At 55.8% G+C, this 14,434-nt stretch overlaps 1 protein-coding gene across 8 annotated transcripts in view; it reads right to left on the reverse strand.

Annotated features, from left to right (window-relative positions):
- COL27A1 (collagen type XXVII alpha 1 chain) overlaps positions 1-14,434 on the reverse strand; it is a 132,809-nt gene that overhangs the window by 66,815 nt on the left and 51,560 nt on the right. For all 8 annotated transcript variants that reach the window (XR_006820699.1, XR_006820700.1, XM_046022078.1 and 5 more), the window contains 2 exons: positions 8,275-8,328; positions 6,274-6,318 (listed from right to left, as the gene is read on the reverse strand). Coding sequence is in view for 6 of the 8 variants with exons in the window: in XM_046022078.1 (XP_045878034.1) it covers positions 6,274-6,318; positions 8,275-8,328 (99 nt within the window). In the remaining 2 variants the exon portion in view is untranslated. The remainder of the gene's footprint in view (positions 1-6,273; positions 6,319-8,274; positions 8,329-14,434) is intronic.

A 14,434-nucleotide genomic window follows, 5' to 3' on the forward strand; every position in this document is an offset into this window, starting at 1 on the left:
GACTTCCACAGGAGGGCCGATGGGCCCAAGGAGAGAGACGAAGGGAAGGTGCCGAGTTCACAGACGGTGGTGAGGTCTGCTTGGGCACTGTCGCCCCGCCCCCATCCAGCCCCTGCAGTGGCTCGGATCAGCTGCCGCAGAGGCCAACCACCATCTGGCCACGGCCCTGCCAGGGATGGGCTGTGTGACCCTGAGCAAAACCCTTGCCCTCTCTGGACCTCAGGATCCCCACCTGATTAGGTCAAACCGAACCTTCTAGCTGTTCCTCTGCCAAGAAATGGTGCTTTCAGCTCCAACAAGTAATCTTCTCCTGAAGGAAGGAAGGTCTCCGCAGGCGCCAAGACTGACACAAACAGCAGTGTGTGCCAGGCACGGGGCTCGGCACCTTACCTGCCTCCACTCCGGGACTCCTCACAACAGCCCTTGGAGATTCACCCTCCTACCATCCCCATTTTACAGATGGGCAAACTGAGGCTCCATAAGGTTAGGACTGGATGGAGCTGGGATTCACACCAGGCAATCTGGCTCCAGAGCTTCCAGGCAATTCTGAAGTCATCTTGGGAGAGGAAGGTGAGGCCAGAATCACTGGCCGGGAGAGGCTGGGGTCCGAGGAAAAGCCAGCCCTTCAGAGAAGTGCAGCTCCTTCGGCCATGCTGGCTGCTGCTTCTCTCCCTCTCTTTTCCTGGATGAAGGGAGCCAGGGGTGGCCTGCCCAGAGTTCCCCATAATCCACAAATAAACAGAGGAGGCTCTCCTGGCACAACTGGCTCCAGCTGGGGCCCGAGCTGTGGGCAGGGGACCAGCCAGCAGCTCCAGGAACACAGGCTCCTTCTTTCCGCTGCAGGCCTGAAGGTGCCTTGTGTGGGGACTGAATTCAATATGGGCCTGACTGACAGCTGGGAGCCTGGGGAGCTACAGCAACACCACACCCGCCACCCCTGCCAGCCCTTCCAAACAAGGTCTATGTGTGTGGTGGGAGGCAGGGACTTGCATCGGTGTCCAACCCCTAAGGACAAGGAATCTGTGGAAAAGGGACTCTGGCTGCAGGGCACATGGGGAGACCGTGGTGGCTTGCTTAGAGCAGGCCTTTCCCATCTTGGCAGGATCCCCAGTGCTGGGCTCTAAAAGCCCTCGGGAGAGGAACAGAGAAAATTCCAGGCCACTCTCCCCCCAAGTACAGCCCACAGAGCACCAGCTCTGCGCTAGACACCCTTGTGGGCAGCCCGGCTGAGCAACACACAGCATGTCATGTCCTCACAAGAAAGAACAATGAGTAATGCCCTGAATTTGGACCCTGTTCCCACTTCTGCCTAAGCTCCCAGATACCGTTCTAAACATCTTGACCTTCGTCCTGCTGACTCTCACCAAAACACAACCATGTCCACAGCCCTTTCCAAACTCCTACTGTGTGCCAGGCTCCACGCTCAAGACATTGAGGTCCCATCAACCGCCGTGCGCAGGCCTTAGGCTGGGTCCCGGCTGGAACGTGCTGCTTGGGCCCCGGCCAGCTGTTCACGGCAACCCCATGAGGCCCGTCTTACAGAGGAGAAATCCAAGGCTTAAACAGAAGCTCAGTCGGTCACCCAAGACTAAGCCAGCCACAGGGGATGTGGGCAGGACCAGAACCCAGGGCTGTCTGTCTGGCAGGGCCTCCCACCATCCCTCATGTATGCCTTCCCTTCCTGCCCTGCTGTTCGGCTGCAGCTGTGGCATCCTTGGCCACGTGTTCCCAGACCCAGAATGTTCCGTGGTGCTCGCGTTGTTCATGCACACTCATCCTTCTGCCGAAGCACCAGCATCCTTTCCCTGACCCCACAGGCCGGGTCAGCCCCCTGTGGTCAGGTCGCACTGTCCTTGCCACACTGGTGACCATTTATGTGCGTGTCTATGTGGCGGAGAGTGGCTTAACAACCGGGTGAGAAAGAAAGCTAATTCCACTCATTTACAAACCCTCTAGGGAGAAATCTCGCCTCCGTGTTCCTAGAACTGCCTTTGAAGGCAACAAGGCCTCTTTCCAGAAACTCTGATAGGGATCAGTGGCTTGGGGACGGGGGTGGGGTGGGGTGGGGTGGGGGCTGCGGCCAGTCCTGGCTCCTGTGTGGTCTTCGTAAGCGTCATCTCACACAGAACAACCCCTGGCGTGGTCCACACTCTCACACATCTGCTCTCTCCATTCTGATGAGCTGAATGCGGGATGCGGTAGGGAAGTCCGTGACCCACGGGCACAGACCCAGGTCCAGCTTTCGCTGTGTGACCTTGAGCAGGTGTTTCAGCTGCTCTGTGCCTCAGTTCCCTTCAGTGTACCATGGTAATCCCACTTCCTACACTCAGAGGCTTGCCGGGATCATTAAGTACTTAGCGCAAGTCCTGGCACACAAGGGGTTGGTAAGTGTCGGTTCTGTCACAAGGAGCCGAAGCCAGATGATCGTTTACCGACAGAATACGGGGGACCTGTCCACTATACCCCACATGCTGGGTTTTGGCCTGACCACATATTCTTTGGGTCTCATTAGACCCAAGGAGGACCCAAAATTCCCTTTCTATCACTCAAAATTAAAAAAAGACAGAAATCTTTGTTGGGAAGATCCTGGAACCAGGCACGCTTTTCTTGAGGGCCAGCCAAAGGGTTTCAGTTACTCAGAGGGAGCTATCCTGAGGCAGTCTCCCCTCAGAGGCTGCAGGGGGGCCACCAGCCGCTTATTGGGATCCAGGCCACACAGACCTGGATTGCAAGTCCTAGCTGGTGACCCCAGGCTCCAGCCTGCCTATCTGGGTGACTGGGCTGCGGCCACCTCCCTCCAGTACCTCAAGGCTTCCCCAGCCGAATGCACATCAAGCACACACAACACAGAGAGACGCTCCATAAATGTTAGTCTCTCTCCTCACACCCTTCATCCTGCCTACAAGGACCTAGGGGGTGAGGAGTGGCGGGGGGTGACTGGGGACGTTTTGGCTTCAGTCTGCATGCAAATTGCTTCAGCTGACTAGACAGAAGGCACTGAATAAACCTGAAACTCCACGAAAATGATTATCAATATGTGGAATTCCCATTCGCTCAGCTAAAAACCCACATCCTCTGGAAAACCAGGGGTGACTCATGATCCCTTTTCCCCTTTAACTCCTGGTTAGAAAATTCCTTTCCTCTCCAGCTCTCTGGGGAAGCCACTGTTCTCCCTACCCGCCCTCCTCCACCCCTACCAGGGCACAGAAGCTGTGGTTTCCAAAAATCCAGGGGGTGGGGGGGCTTGGTAAGAAATGAGACCAGTCCAGGGACCCCTGGTGGTCCGGCAGGTTCAGGTCCGTGCTTGTGACCCCCAGCCCCACTACAGGAGGAAGGGAATATTACTTTGACAGTGGAGGGAATTTTAAAACAGGGGAAGTGGGTGCCTGGGTGGCTCAGTGGGTTAAAGCCTCTGCCGTAGGCTCAGATCTTGATCCCAGGCCAGGGTCTTGGGATCGAGCCCCACATCGGGCTCTCTGCTCCATGGGGAGCCTGCTTTCTCCTCTCTCTCTCTCTCTGCCTACTTGTGATCTCTGTCAAATAAATAAATTATATATTAAAAAAAATAAAACAGGGGAAGTGAGGCTGAAAGTGGCAATGAAAGACACAGGGGAGAGGGAAGCCTGAGAACGCACTGAGCAGTGACTTGGAAAGGGACATCACAAGGGGGCGGAGTCTGAGGAATGCAGGAACAGCCCAGCTCAGGCCCTTTAGAACCGGGTCAGCGGGAGGAGGGTCCTGGACGATCCTGTCTCCATCTTGTCCTGCCTTGTGAGAGATCTTGGCCAGGGCCTCAGCTTTCCCATCTGCCCAATGGGATTCTCCTAAGAGATCCCGTGACTAGGGCTGCCCGATCGAGCCAATGAAAATAAGGTCTGCCCCGCTAAATTCCAATGTCAGATAAACACCGAAGGATATTTTTGTGTAAACTGCATTCTAAATATTGCATCTGAAATCCAAATTTCACCAGGCATGTTGTTATTTTCTCTGACAACCCTCGCTGTGGAAAGCAAAGGAGAGCCCAGGTGGGGAAGAGCTTTGTAAAGTGCCAAGAAGGCCAAGGGCATCGTCTCAGCCTCCAGAGCCTGCATTCACTCGGACAAAGGATACGCCTGCTCCTCTCAGGACCCAACCTAGTGGACACTAGACAATGACGAAGAGAACACGTGCCAATGATGAAAGCGGGGATGCCTAAACATCCCTTCCGGTCAGCTTTGGGAACTGAGAACATGGAGGCTTGGCAAGGACAGAGAGCTGCCATCTTTTCATCATGAACAGCCTCTCCCAGGGGAATGACTGGGGCTCAGGACACAACTCCGTAGAGTGGCCTGGGCTCCCTCAGTAAAGGGCGTCCAACACCAGGCTGTTCGAGCTGGACTGTAATCACCAAGTGACCAGGATGTTCCAGAAGGCATCCTTGTGAGCTTAGAGGAGGCAGGACAAGACTTTGGGGGTCCTCATCAACTGGGGTTCTCTACCTCTCCTTGCAGATACTCCTTTTCCAAAGCATCTGGGTCAGTGCCTTGTGCCAAAGAAGATGCCTATCAAAGCCCTGCTGAATGGACATCAGGGTTGACAAATGCACAACTCCTAGAGGGACACTTTGCTGCTCCCACTAAGTTCCAAGGTGACTCTGAAATCTGTCTCCACATAGCACTCCAGAGGACTGCTACTATGCATAACACATGCGTGTGTGTGTGTGTGTGTGTGAACTAACAATGACTATTATTACGGTGACTGGCACTTCTTGAATTCTTGCTATGTGCGAAGCACTTTATATGCACTAGTGTCTTTAAATCTTCACAGCTGAAGTCTAAGGCAGGTACTATGACGGTCCCCGTTGTACAGATAAAGAAAGTGAGACACGGAGAGGTTAAGAAATTTGCTCAGAGTCTGAATGCAACCAGCGGTCGAGCTAGGCTCTGAACCCAGGTGGTCTGGTTGCACAGACTGGCCCCCGCAGTCACGGGACCACACTGGACAGTGTGTATCTGCGGTCCTCACGATGGCGGGCACGCCGATCTCATCCCGTGGAGGGGGGTCCTGAGGCTCAAGGAATGAGGCCAGAGCTGAAGAACACAGAGCTAGCAGGAGGCGAGGCGAGCCTCAGGTGCACACGGCAGGACAGGACCCTCGGCCCCTACCCCGCCCGGGTTCTTCACTCGTCTGCTCGATCATGAGCACGTTGCCACTGGAAACCTGTGGGGCCTCTTACCAGGACTGGCCTCCCCTGAACGATGGGGACCCTGAATGCCCCTGGGGCCTTCTCTAGCCTCCCTCCAGCCAGAATTTCATGCCACAGTTGCCAGAGTAGCCAAGGCCGGCAGCCCAGTTGTCAAAGTAGGCAACAGCCTACTTAGGTCCCTCCATGGCCTCCCCAGACTCAAGCCCCATGAGGAATGACCAGAGAACAGGGCAAAGGGGGTGTGGAACCCTGGGGAGAACTCCTAGAGTCCTTTCCCAGGCCTGGACATCTCAAGGGCTCCCAAGGTCAAGGTTCCACTCCAAGGGCCCAGCAGGAGGCCCTGGTTTTGGCTTCTGGAACCACTCCACAAGGCCTACCCCAATCAGCCTGCCTCCCACCTCCCTGTGCACAGGCCTCAGCTTATCAGGAAGTGATAGCAATGATTCATGTAATGATCTCTTCCTCTCATTGCACGCATACTAAAGGCTAGACCCTGGGCCAAGGACTGCACATGTCAGTCCTTGGTTAAGCCTCACAGGACCCCCCAGAGTCCTCTATCACCATCCCCATCTTACAGACGATGAACTAAGGCTCAGAGAGAGTAAGCAACTTCACCCAGGCCACACAGTCAGGATGGGGCAGATCCGTGACTTGAACTCAGGGGGTCTGGCTCCAGAGTCAGTGCTGCGAAGGAAAGGATGAGGAAGACCCGCCTGACGAGACCCAAAGCCTCAGCTCCTCGGCCAGCTGCGTCCTTCCTCTGGACTGGAAGCACCTCATCTGTGAACAGGCGTCCTATCCCCCGGCCTAGACCTCCTTGCGGTGTGACACACAGGCAGCAGGTGTGAAAGCACATCTGTACTCTCACGCTCCAAGTACCTGCCTTCATTTAACTAATGAAGAAAGGGGCTCAGAGAAGGTGGGCAATCCACCTGAGGACACACAGCAGGGCTTTCCTCCCTCTGCCCCCTTGGCCAGAGTGATAGGTCCTGCTCCCCCAGCTCCTCCTGGTGTTTGATGAGAGACCTCTCCACCAAGACTCATCGCTGCCTCTCACCCCCCCCCCACCCAGGCATCTGTGTACTTACAATGAGGCCGGGGACTCCTCGGGGCCCTGGCAGGCCCAGCTCTCCCTGCAGGTAGGAAGAAAGCAAAGCAGTTACTTGCCCTATCTCCCTTCCAGGCCACTCCCTCGACTCTATCCCCCTGTGGGCGCCTGGAGGGATCCTTTGGAGCCGACCATTCCTTGTGCCTGATTAGTGAATCCTGGTGCCTGGCCTGAAATTTGGACAAGACTCTTCCCCCTTCTGCTCTCAGCTTTCCACATCTGTAACACGGGGAGGCTGGATTTCCAGACCAAGTGTGAAAGAAGAGGCGGAATCCTGATCCTGACAATAAAGACGTACTGGGTGTCTGGCCCAGGTCTCGTTTCACCTTCACTTTACAGATGGCAACACTGAGGCTCAAGAGTTTCATGACGGGCCCAAGGTCAAGTGCAAGGGAAGAACACAGCAGCTCAGTTCCAAGCTGAGAGCCACGGGGCTGGCCTCCTTCCTCTTCCAGCCAGGAGGTGCTGGGGCGCTTAGAGAAGCCCGCCATCACCAAAGGAGGCTGTCAGGTCCCTGCCTCCCAGATGCTGGAGAGGGCTCTCGCCTGGGAGTCAGGGGATAGGGCTGCACACAGGGGCAGGGGGACACGATGTTCTAGAAAGGCTGATTATCAGTGGGAATTACCAGCCCCCTCCAGACAGGAGGCTGTCACTACAGCCACCGAGAAGAGGAGGGGAGAACCAGCGTTGGCTTTAAATGAGGGAAGCAACTGGTCCAAGGTCACTCAGTAACTGCATGGCCACGCTGGGGTTGCTCATCAGCCCCCTTTCTGCTCCCCCAGGACTGAGGACAAAGACACCGCTGCCCCGTCCCCAAGCGGGCTTCGGGGATGACATCCTGAAGGAAAGGCTCCGATTTCTCGCCTCTGTGTCTTCCCGGGTGGCCTTTCCTCCACATGGAATGTCCCTTCACATCTCTGCTCTCCCCAATCCAACATCACCCTCCCCAGGAGTCTCCCTGCTCCTCTATCCCTCCTCCACAGCATCTGGCGCCCTTGACCCCACACATCTCACTCTGCCTGGTACGACGGACTGGACAGACAGCCATGAGCTCCTCGAGGGACCCTCGATGTCCCTGCTGTGACCGACTGCTTACAACGGCCCCATCCCAGGAACACCTGTTGTGAGCACACCACCTTCCCACCCCCTCTCATTTCCTTCTTAACGCCAGCCCTCTGGGGCCGGCATTCCAACCCCCAGATTTATAGAGAGGGAAACTGAGATTTGGAGAGGGGAACTGATGTGTCCAAGCGACACCGCAGGGATCAAACCCGAGTCCTCCTGGCTCTGAAACTAAGGCTGGAGCCCCCAGGGGAGCTGGGGTGAGCCCAAGTGGGATCAGGCTCAGGGAGCATCTGCAGAATTGAAATTCCTACATCCTCAGGGGCTGATCGTGGATCCAGCTGTCACCTTGACAGAAAGCACAGCTGGCCACAGCTGCTTAGGTGGGAAGGCCCGGGGGGGGGGCGGGGGCGGAGCACGGCAGGTGTTCCAAAGAGCTTTCAACTTAGTCTGCTCCCCTGGGATAGGGAACACGCTTTCTCTCCTGCCTGAGCCTGAGTTTGGAACAGGAAGGGAGAGGCGGGCTCAGCCCCTCAGGGCAGGCTGACCTGGCTCCTCAATGACAGGCCTCTGATTATTTACAAACTCTATAAACATGCCAATGTTGTACATTTTTTTAGAACTCCGCTCTCCCCTCCACACAGGGCCTGCAAACCATCTGCTCCCCCATGGCGCTGCTATCCCATAAACACTGCTGATGCTTTATAAGATGCTAGTAGTCTGGCTTCCCCAGTGGGAGGTGACCCAGAACCTTCCTGAGTCCTTGTGGGGAGGGGGGGCTTCCCTGGGGTGGGAGCCCAGGACCCCCACAGTGGATAGCAGCCTCGGTTCACAGGTGGCATGGCTGGGATCTGACCCATTCTGTCTGACCCCAAAGCTTGGAATCTCCTTCCTGTTCCCCACCACTGGAAATACTTACAGGGTTCCCATCCAGTCCAGGAGGACCCCTTTCCCCAAAGTCTCCAGGAAACCCCTAAAGGCGTAAGAGAGAAGAAACATCTGTAGATTAGTGTTTATACCTGGGGGGCGGCGTCCGTCCGAACCCCCACGGGCACACATGACATGTCCGTGCAGTCTCACTCCTGGGTTCTGGGATCTGGGCAGGCGACAGGGTCCCTAGTTGTGCAGTGCCCTCCACAAACACCCCTACATGAAGAACTTCTCAGGGACTGGGTCCTGGGGAGGAGCCCACAGCTAGAGAGCCCTTTTCTTACTGACATAGACTCTGAGAAGAAGTGAGTGTCTGACTCGGTGGCATGGAAATGCCCACCCCCAAATCTGAGACCTGAACCCAGGAGGCAGGAAGGATGAGAACTGAGGTCAGGAAGCAGAGTCCACGCTTGAGCCAGTAGCTGACTCGTGGACTGTTTTAAGGACATCCCTTCCCCCGGTGGGCCTCAGTTTCCCCACTAGTCGAAGGAGGGAAGGCCTCTGCGGCACCTTCCAGCTCAGACCTGTGTTCACGACACACTCTTCAAAAACCACCTACGCAATCACAATCCCCATTTCTACAGATAAAGAGGGACTCTGGAAGGATAAATGTCAAGGTGAGGCAAGGTCACACGGTTGGTGACTCTCCGCACCACTGGTAGAGGGAAGTTTCAGCAGCCCTGAGAGAGGTCAGGCCACCCGGCCCAGGCAGGTCTGGCCCTCTCATCCCACCCCGGACCCCACTCCATACTCTCCGGGGACACAGGCAGCTGGAAAAACATCAGCTGTGGGGACACCTCTGGGGGCCAGCGCAGGAGTGGGGGGCAACTTCATCTCACTTCAAAAGGAAAAGGAAATCCTCAAGTCTGGAATGTAGGGAAACCGTTCTTCTCCCCTGCTTGAATTCAAATCGTTGTTTTTCCAGGGAAATTTAATAAAAAACACAGCACATGTTTCTCTGACCAAATGGATGCCTGAGCCGCTCAGTAAAGAAAAATTCCTCACAGAAGGTCATTTGTGTCTGGTTTCTAACACAGCTGGGGGGACCCAGGGACTAGATTAAACCTAAGGACAAACCCCAAACCAATGACAACGTCTGTCCTGGCTGAGCAAAGAGACCTTGAATTGTGTGTGTGCCCCGGCCTTTGTCCTTGCCCTGTCCAGCTGTTCTACCCTCCTCGGATCCTTTCTCTGTCGGGGAGCCTCCCTGGATCAGAAGGTCAAGGGCTGGCATCCATCCTGGAGGAGGTGTGGCTTCGTTCAGACACCGAAGGAGGACATGAGGACAGAGTAATGAGATTTGGACCAAGCCAGTCCCTTGGCATGCAAACTTCATTTGCCTTTGACATCTACCCTTGAGGGAAAGGTTATCAGTCCCATTTAACCGATGGGGAAAGTGAGGCTTGGAGAGGCAATGTCACTTGGCTAAGGCTAAGGCAAAACCAAAAAGAAAAGCAAGTCTGTGGCAGAGCTGAACCCAGGTCCCCACCTCTCTGAACTCCGTCAAGTTTGTATGAGTTGCACACGGGCAGATCATGGCCCGTAGAAGCTGCTAGAACGTGTCTTCAGCCAGTTGCAGAGAGTGGCAAGTGTGTGTGTGTGTGTGTGTGTGTGTGTGTGTGTGCGCGCGCGCATTTGTAGGCCCATCTCCAGGTCAAACCTTTGTGGGGGTACATTTGATCCTATCTAAGATTCCTCTCCCCCTGGCAAATTTAGCCTCTCCCGAATTCAGCCCCTCTCTGTCAAGCTGTAAGTGAGATCCCTTCCCCTTCTAGGGCCAGAGATACCAGCTGGGCTGTAGTCAGAGGATAATTTTGAAGGCATTGCCTTTCTGCCTTCACCTCTGGAGGCTGGTGTTAGGGCCCTGGCAGAAGAGGAGGACCATCCATCAGAGGACGAGGCCAATGCTGTCCAGCCAGGCACCTGGCCAACTCCACACGGCCCATGAAGGGCAGGACTCAGGAAGTCTGTGCTCAGCTCGCCAAGTCTAGTGTCTGGAGACTAGCTCTGGCTCACCTCCAGACTGGCTGTATGACCTTGGGCAGACCCTCCGTTGACCCACTGCCCTGGTCAGGTTGGCATTCTCTAAGAACACCTGTCCCAATCCCTAGATGAGGCCTGGAAGGAAGGAGCCTCTTCCCCTACACACAGGAATGCCACCCAGCCTGGGGCAAGATGGAGACCTTAACACCACAGCCCAGGCACGCCTCCTGGCAGCAAAGTCCAACATATTCACCCAAAGCAGCTACCAGGCAGGTGCCAAGCCCACGGGTCTGCACTCAGAGGCCACTTCAGGCTGGCCGAGGACTCCTCTCAGCCCCCGCTGCCAGGCCAGCCTCCCCCACGAAGCTTTGGAAGCAGGGCCATCCAGTGCCCACACTGGCTCTGCCATCCACGGGCCCCTCCGAGCCGTAGTCTGCTCTGCTCTACGATGCGGCGCACAAACAGGATGAGGAGAGGCGTCCCTTGCCGACAGCAGCAATGTGAAGGCACATCCCCGGAATATAAGCGAGGGAGAGACGGTCAGAAAGGTCAAAATCCCAAAGGAAGGCACTTCTGCAGACAAAAGGAGCCTGAAGATAGCCAGTGGCTGAGAACAACAGGGTAAGAACAAAGATGGACAAGAGCAAACCCCAGCAGCCCAATGAGATGAGTAATTAGGAGCGTAATGGTTGGAGCAAAGGGAGGACAAATCTGTGACTGGAACAATGTCAAAGACGGGAAGACCCTAGGTCTTCTTGGTGTTCTTGACAACCCATACCTTGCTGCACCAGTGGGGAGACTGAGGCCCAGAGCGTGCCCAAGGGCCCATCACCCGCTAGCCTGTGTCACCCCTCCACGGCTGGACATATAGGTCATTTCTGGCACTTGCCCCAGGGCCCCGATCTGTGCCCTTCTGGATCTCAGAGAGGCGGGCCGCCAAGCTAGAAGTGTGGCCCCACTTTCCTCCCACTCTGCCTCCCTCTGTCTGGCTGTATCTCCTCGTGCATGGAGTGAAGTCCTAGCCCGGCAGGCAGCGGGACCTTCCTCCGCAGGCCTGAGCTCCCGGCTGCAACAGGCTGGCCCGAGGCCCAAGGAATGAGCTCGGCACCCTGCCGGGGCCCCAGCCACGTGGTGTCTCCACTTCCCCAGGTCGGGGCCCCCGGGGAACTGGACGCCTTGTACTTTGAGCAGAACAAGGCCCAGGAGGAGGCAGAATCAGGCTCCAGGACAGAACTCCAAATCCTATCTTAGCTACAGCGGTTCAGGAACAGACAGGAAGAGAGGGCTGTCCTTGTCACAACCACAGAGAGATGCCAAGGGCCGAGGAGGTTGCTGAGGGCCACCTCAGGCATTCCCCTGCCTCCGGGCAGTGTCTACCCCATCCATCTGCTCCGGAAGGTGGGCTGGAGAGGCAGAGGAGGCATGAAGCCTCCGGGATCAGCAGTCCCGCTAATGCCTCAAAGGCTCAGCTCCCTGACCTATGACATGGTCCATCCTGCCAGCTCTGCTAGCAGAGCTGGGCTGAAGAGGTGAAATGTTGTAATGCAGTCCGGCATGCTCTATGGAGCCAGGGCGCACTAGCTCTGGTTTGCCTCTACAGTAGGAATACAGAGTAATCTCCCGGAAGGGCCCGTAGAAGGATCTAGGGGGCCTCTTTACAGTGCTGAGATTCTCCACAGACAGGAAATGCTGGGGCAAACCTAACCTGCATCCCTCCCGCTGCACTTGCAGCCTGTTGGAGTCCTTTCCAAAACATGTGTGCACTCCAAGTGTGCTGACATGGAAAGACCCCTTGAGGTCACGGTGCTGAGCATGTTTTCACCCTGCCCTTTTGGAATTCACTAGGGAGCCCATCTAAGAACAGTCACGTCAGGGAACAAGAAGGAGACAGGTAGATCAAGTCTCGCCAGTACCCCAGAGTCACCAGTTGACCTGGGCAGCTCGAGCTCAAGTCTAGGACACTGAGGACCATACCCCCCTCCCCCCACCACACACACACACAGCATTGCCACTGCAAAATATTTTCATCTCTCTTGGCCTCGGTCTCCCTACCTGGAAACATGAGGCCTCTGTCACTTTGCTCCCTGCTCCCCACAGTATGAGAATCGGAAAGGGTCCTCAAACCCAAAGGCACCATGGTAGAAGCTCTTCCCACCCCTTATGGGCTCGTGGCCTTGGGCAAGTCCCAGTTGTCTCTGAGACACACACCCAAGGACTGGGAACCAGGGTTGGGCCTTTCCAGCTATAAGCTTGGGGGTCTGCCAGCCTGACTCGCTACATAAGACCAGCCTTGCAGGCCCGGCCAGAGGCCACGAGACACGCTGTGAGCTGTGGCTGGCCTTCCCAGGCATTCCAGTGGGCTTGACAGTGAATTCACAGAGCGTCCGTCCAACAACACGATTCACCACAACGTCTTCCTAACTCCCGAGAGGGACCCTTGTCCGAGCTGCGAGCCTCACGGTGCCATGCCCAGAACAAGCCGGGACAGCCCAGGAGAAACCCCTTCAGCTCCAGCCAAGTCTGTAACATCTTCTATCCGGACCCCTCCTCAGAAAACCACAACACTTTTCATTCTAGCAGGCGTGAGGAGATGAGAGCGTTAGCCTAAACTTTCCTTTGGAGCTAAAGATAGAAGTGCAGAGAGAAGTGTAAGGCAGAAAGCAACTAACGGTCCGGGGTCGGGCCCTGGCGCTGCCATCAACTTGCTGTGTGATTTCAGCCAAATGACTGGCCTCTCTGAGCCCTGTCTGCTTTTCTGTCTGACAGAGAGGTCAGGCCAGCTCATCACTAAAAAGTTTCCACAGCTCTGACAGGCTCTGACCTCTAGCGTCTCCTTCAGGGTTCCCATCGGCAAAAGATTCCCACACACCCTCCTTCCTGACCTGATGCTAAGGAGGCCACGTGCCCGAGCCTGAAGTTCTGCTTGCTGGAGAGAGATGAACTACAGCAAAATCATCACCAGCCCTGCCAGAAATGAGGCCAGCTGCGATCTGGCATGAGGGAATTCGGCTCATTCTCCCGACATTTCCTCTTGTTAATAAATGCCTAGAAATCGCCTGACGCAAAGCTTTGACAAGAGGACCCTTGCAGAAGGAGCACCCCCTGCCCCCCAGCCCACCAGCCAGATCAAGGGCTCGGGAGCACTGGCAACAGGGGGATGGCCCCAAAGATCACTTAGGGAACACGTAGGCCAAGGGCATTGCAGACTGAGGCCTGGCAGGGGCAGAGACAAAGCCAGAGGGACTCGGGGACACGCGGTCTTGCTCCATACACCACCAAATCATATCCAGTGCAGACCCCGCCCATCTGCTGACCACGGCAGCTGCAGTAGGGTCAAGGGGACTTTCACGGCCCTCGGGGGCACTGTGTGGCCCCAGCACTGTTTGCTGAAGAAGGGGGGTTCTTCCCCCACCCCCAATGCCCGACACCGCAGTGAAGGACAGGGCAGAATCCTAGGAAGTGAAAGGCAAGGAGAAGGAAGCAGAAATGAATTGTCAGTTGTGGGGGTTCGAGACTGGTGAGGCCCCCAGAGGGCATCAGAGCAAATGGCTTTGACTGAGTCTTGGTTTCCAAAACTGGAAACAGGTGGAGCCAATCTCACCTCAGAGAATCATAGTTCAGATGCCACGCAGGCTAAGGGCCTCAATAAATGTTGCTTTTGGGGGGTATGTGTTGGCTACTAGTGCCATCCCCAGCACCCGGCCCCTGGGAGGTGCCCGGAAAATTTTTATTGAACAAAAAAACGAATGAGCAGCCTCATCTGACGTGCAGATAGCAAAATGGTGCCCAGCACCTCAGAGCGAGCAGGTGCTGCCTTCCTGGGCACAAGCAGCTTGGCCTTCAGCTCCAAGGAGCAAACAAGTACATGGCAGGGAGAAGGCAGCTAAAGAGGCCGGGGGGGGGGGGGGGGGGGGGGGGGATGGAAGCAGAATGACTCCATGAGCTAGAAGCTATTAGAAGCTATTATCCCCATTTCTCATAAAGGAAAACTGCAATTCAGGGGCTTTGAACCAACAATGCCCCAGGGCCTTTGCACCTCCTATTACTATCTCCTCAACCAGGAAAGCTCTTCCATAGATAGCCACAGGGCTCTCATTCTCACCTCATTAAGGTTTCTCAAGAAGTGAGGAGGATTCTTAGATCAACTCGAAGAGTTGATCTCACTG

The sequence above is a fragment of the Meles meles genome, chromosome 11 (assembly GCF_922984935.1).
Source record: "Meles meles chromosome 11, mMelMel3.1 paternal haplotype, whole genome shotgun sequence".
Taxonomy (NCBI): Eukaryota; Metazoa; Chordata; class Mammalia; order Carnivora; family Mustelidae; genus Meles; species Meles meles.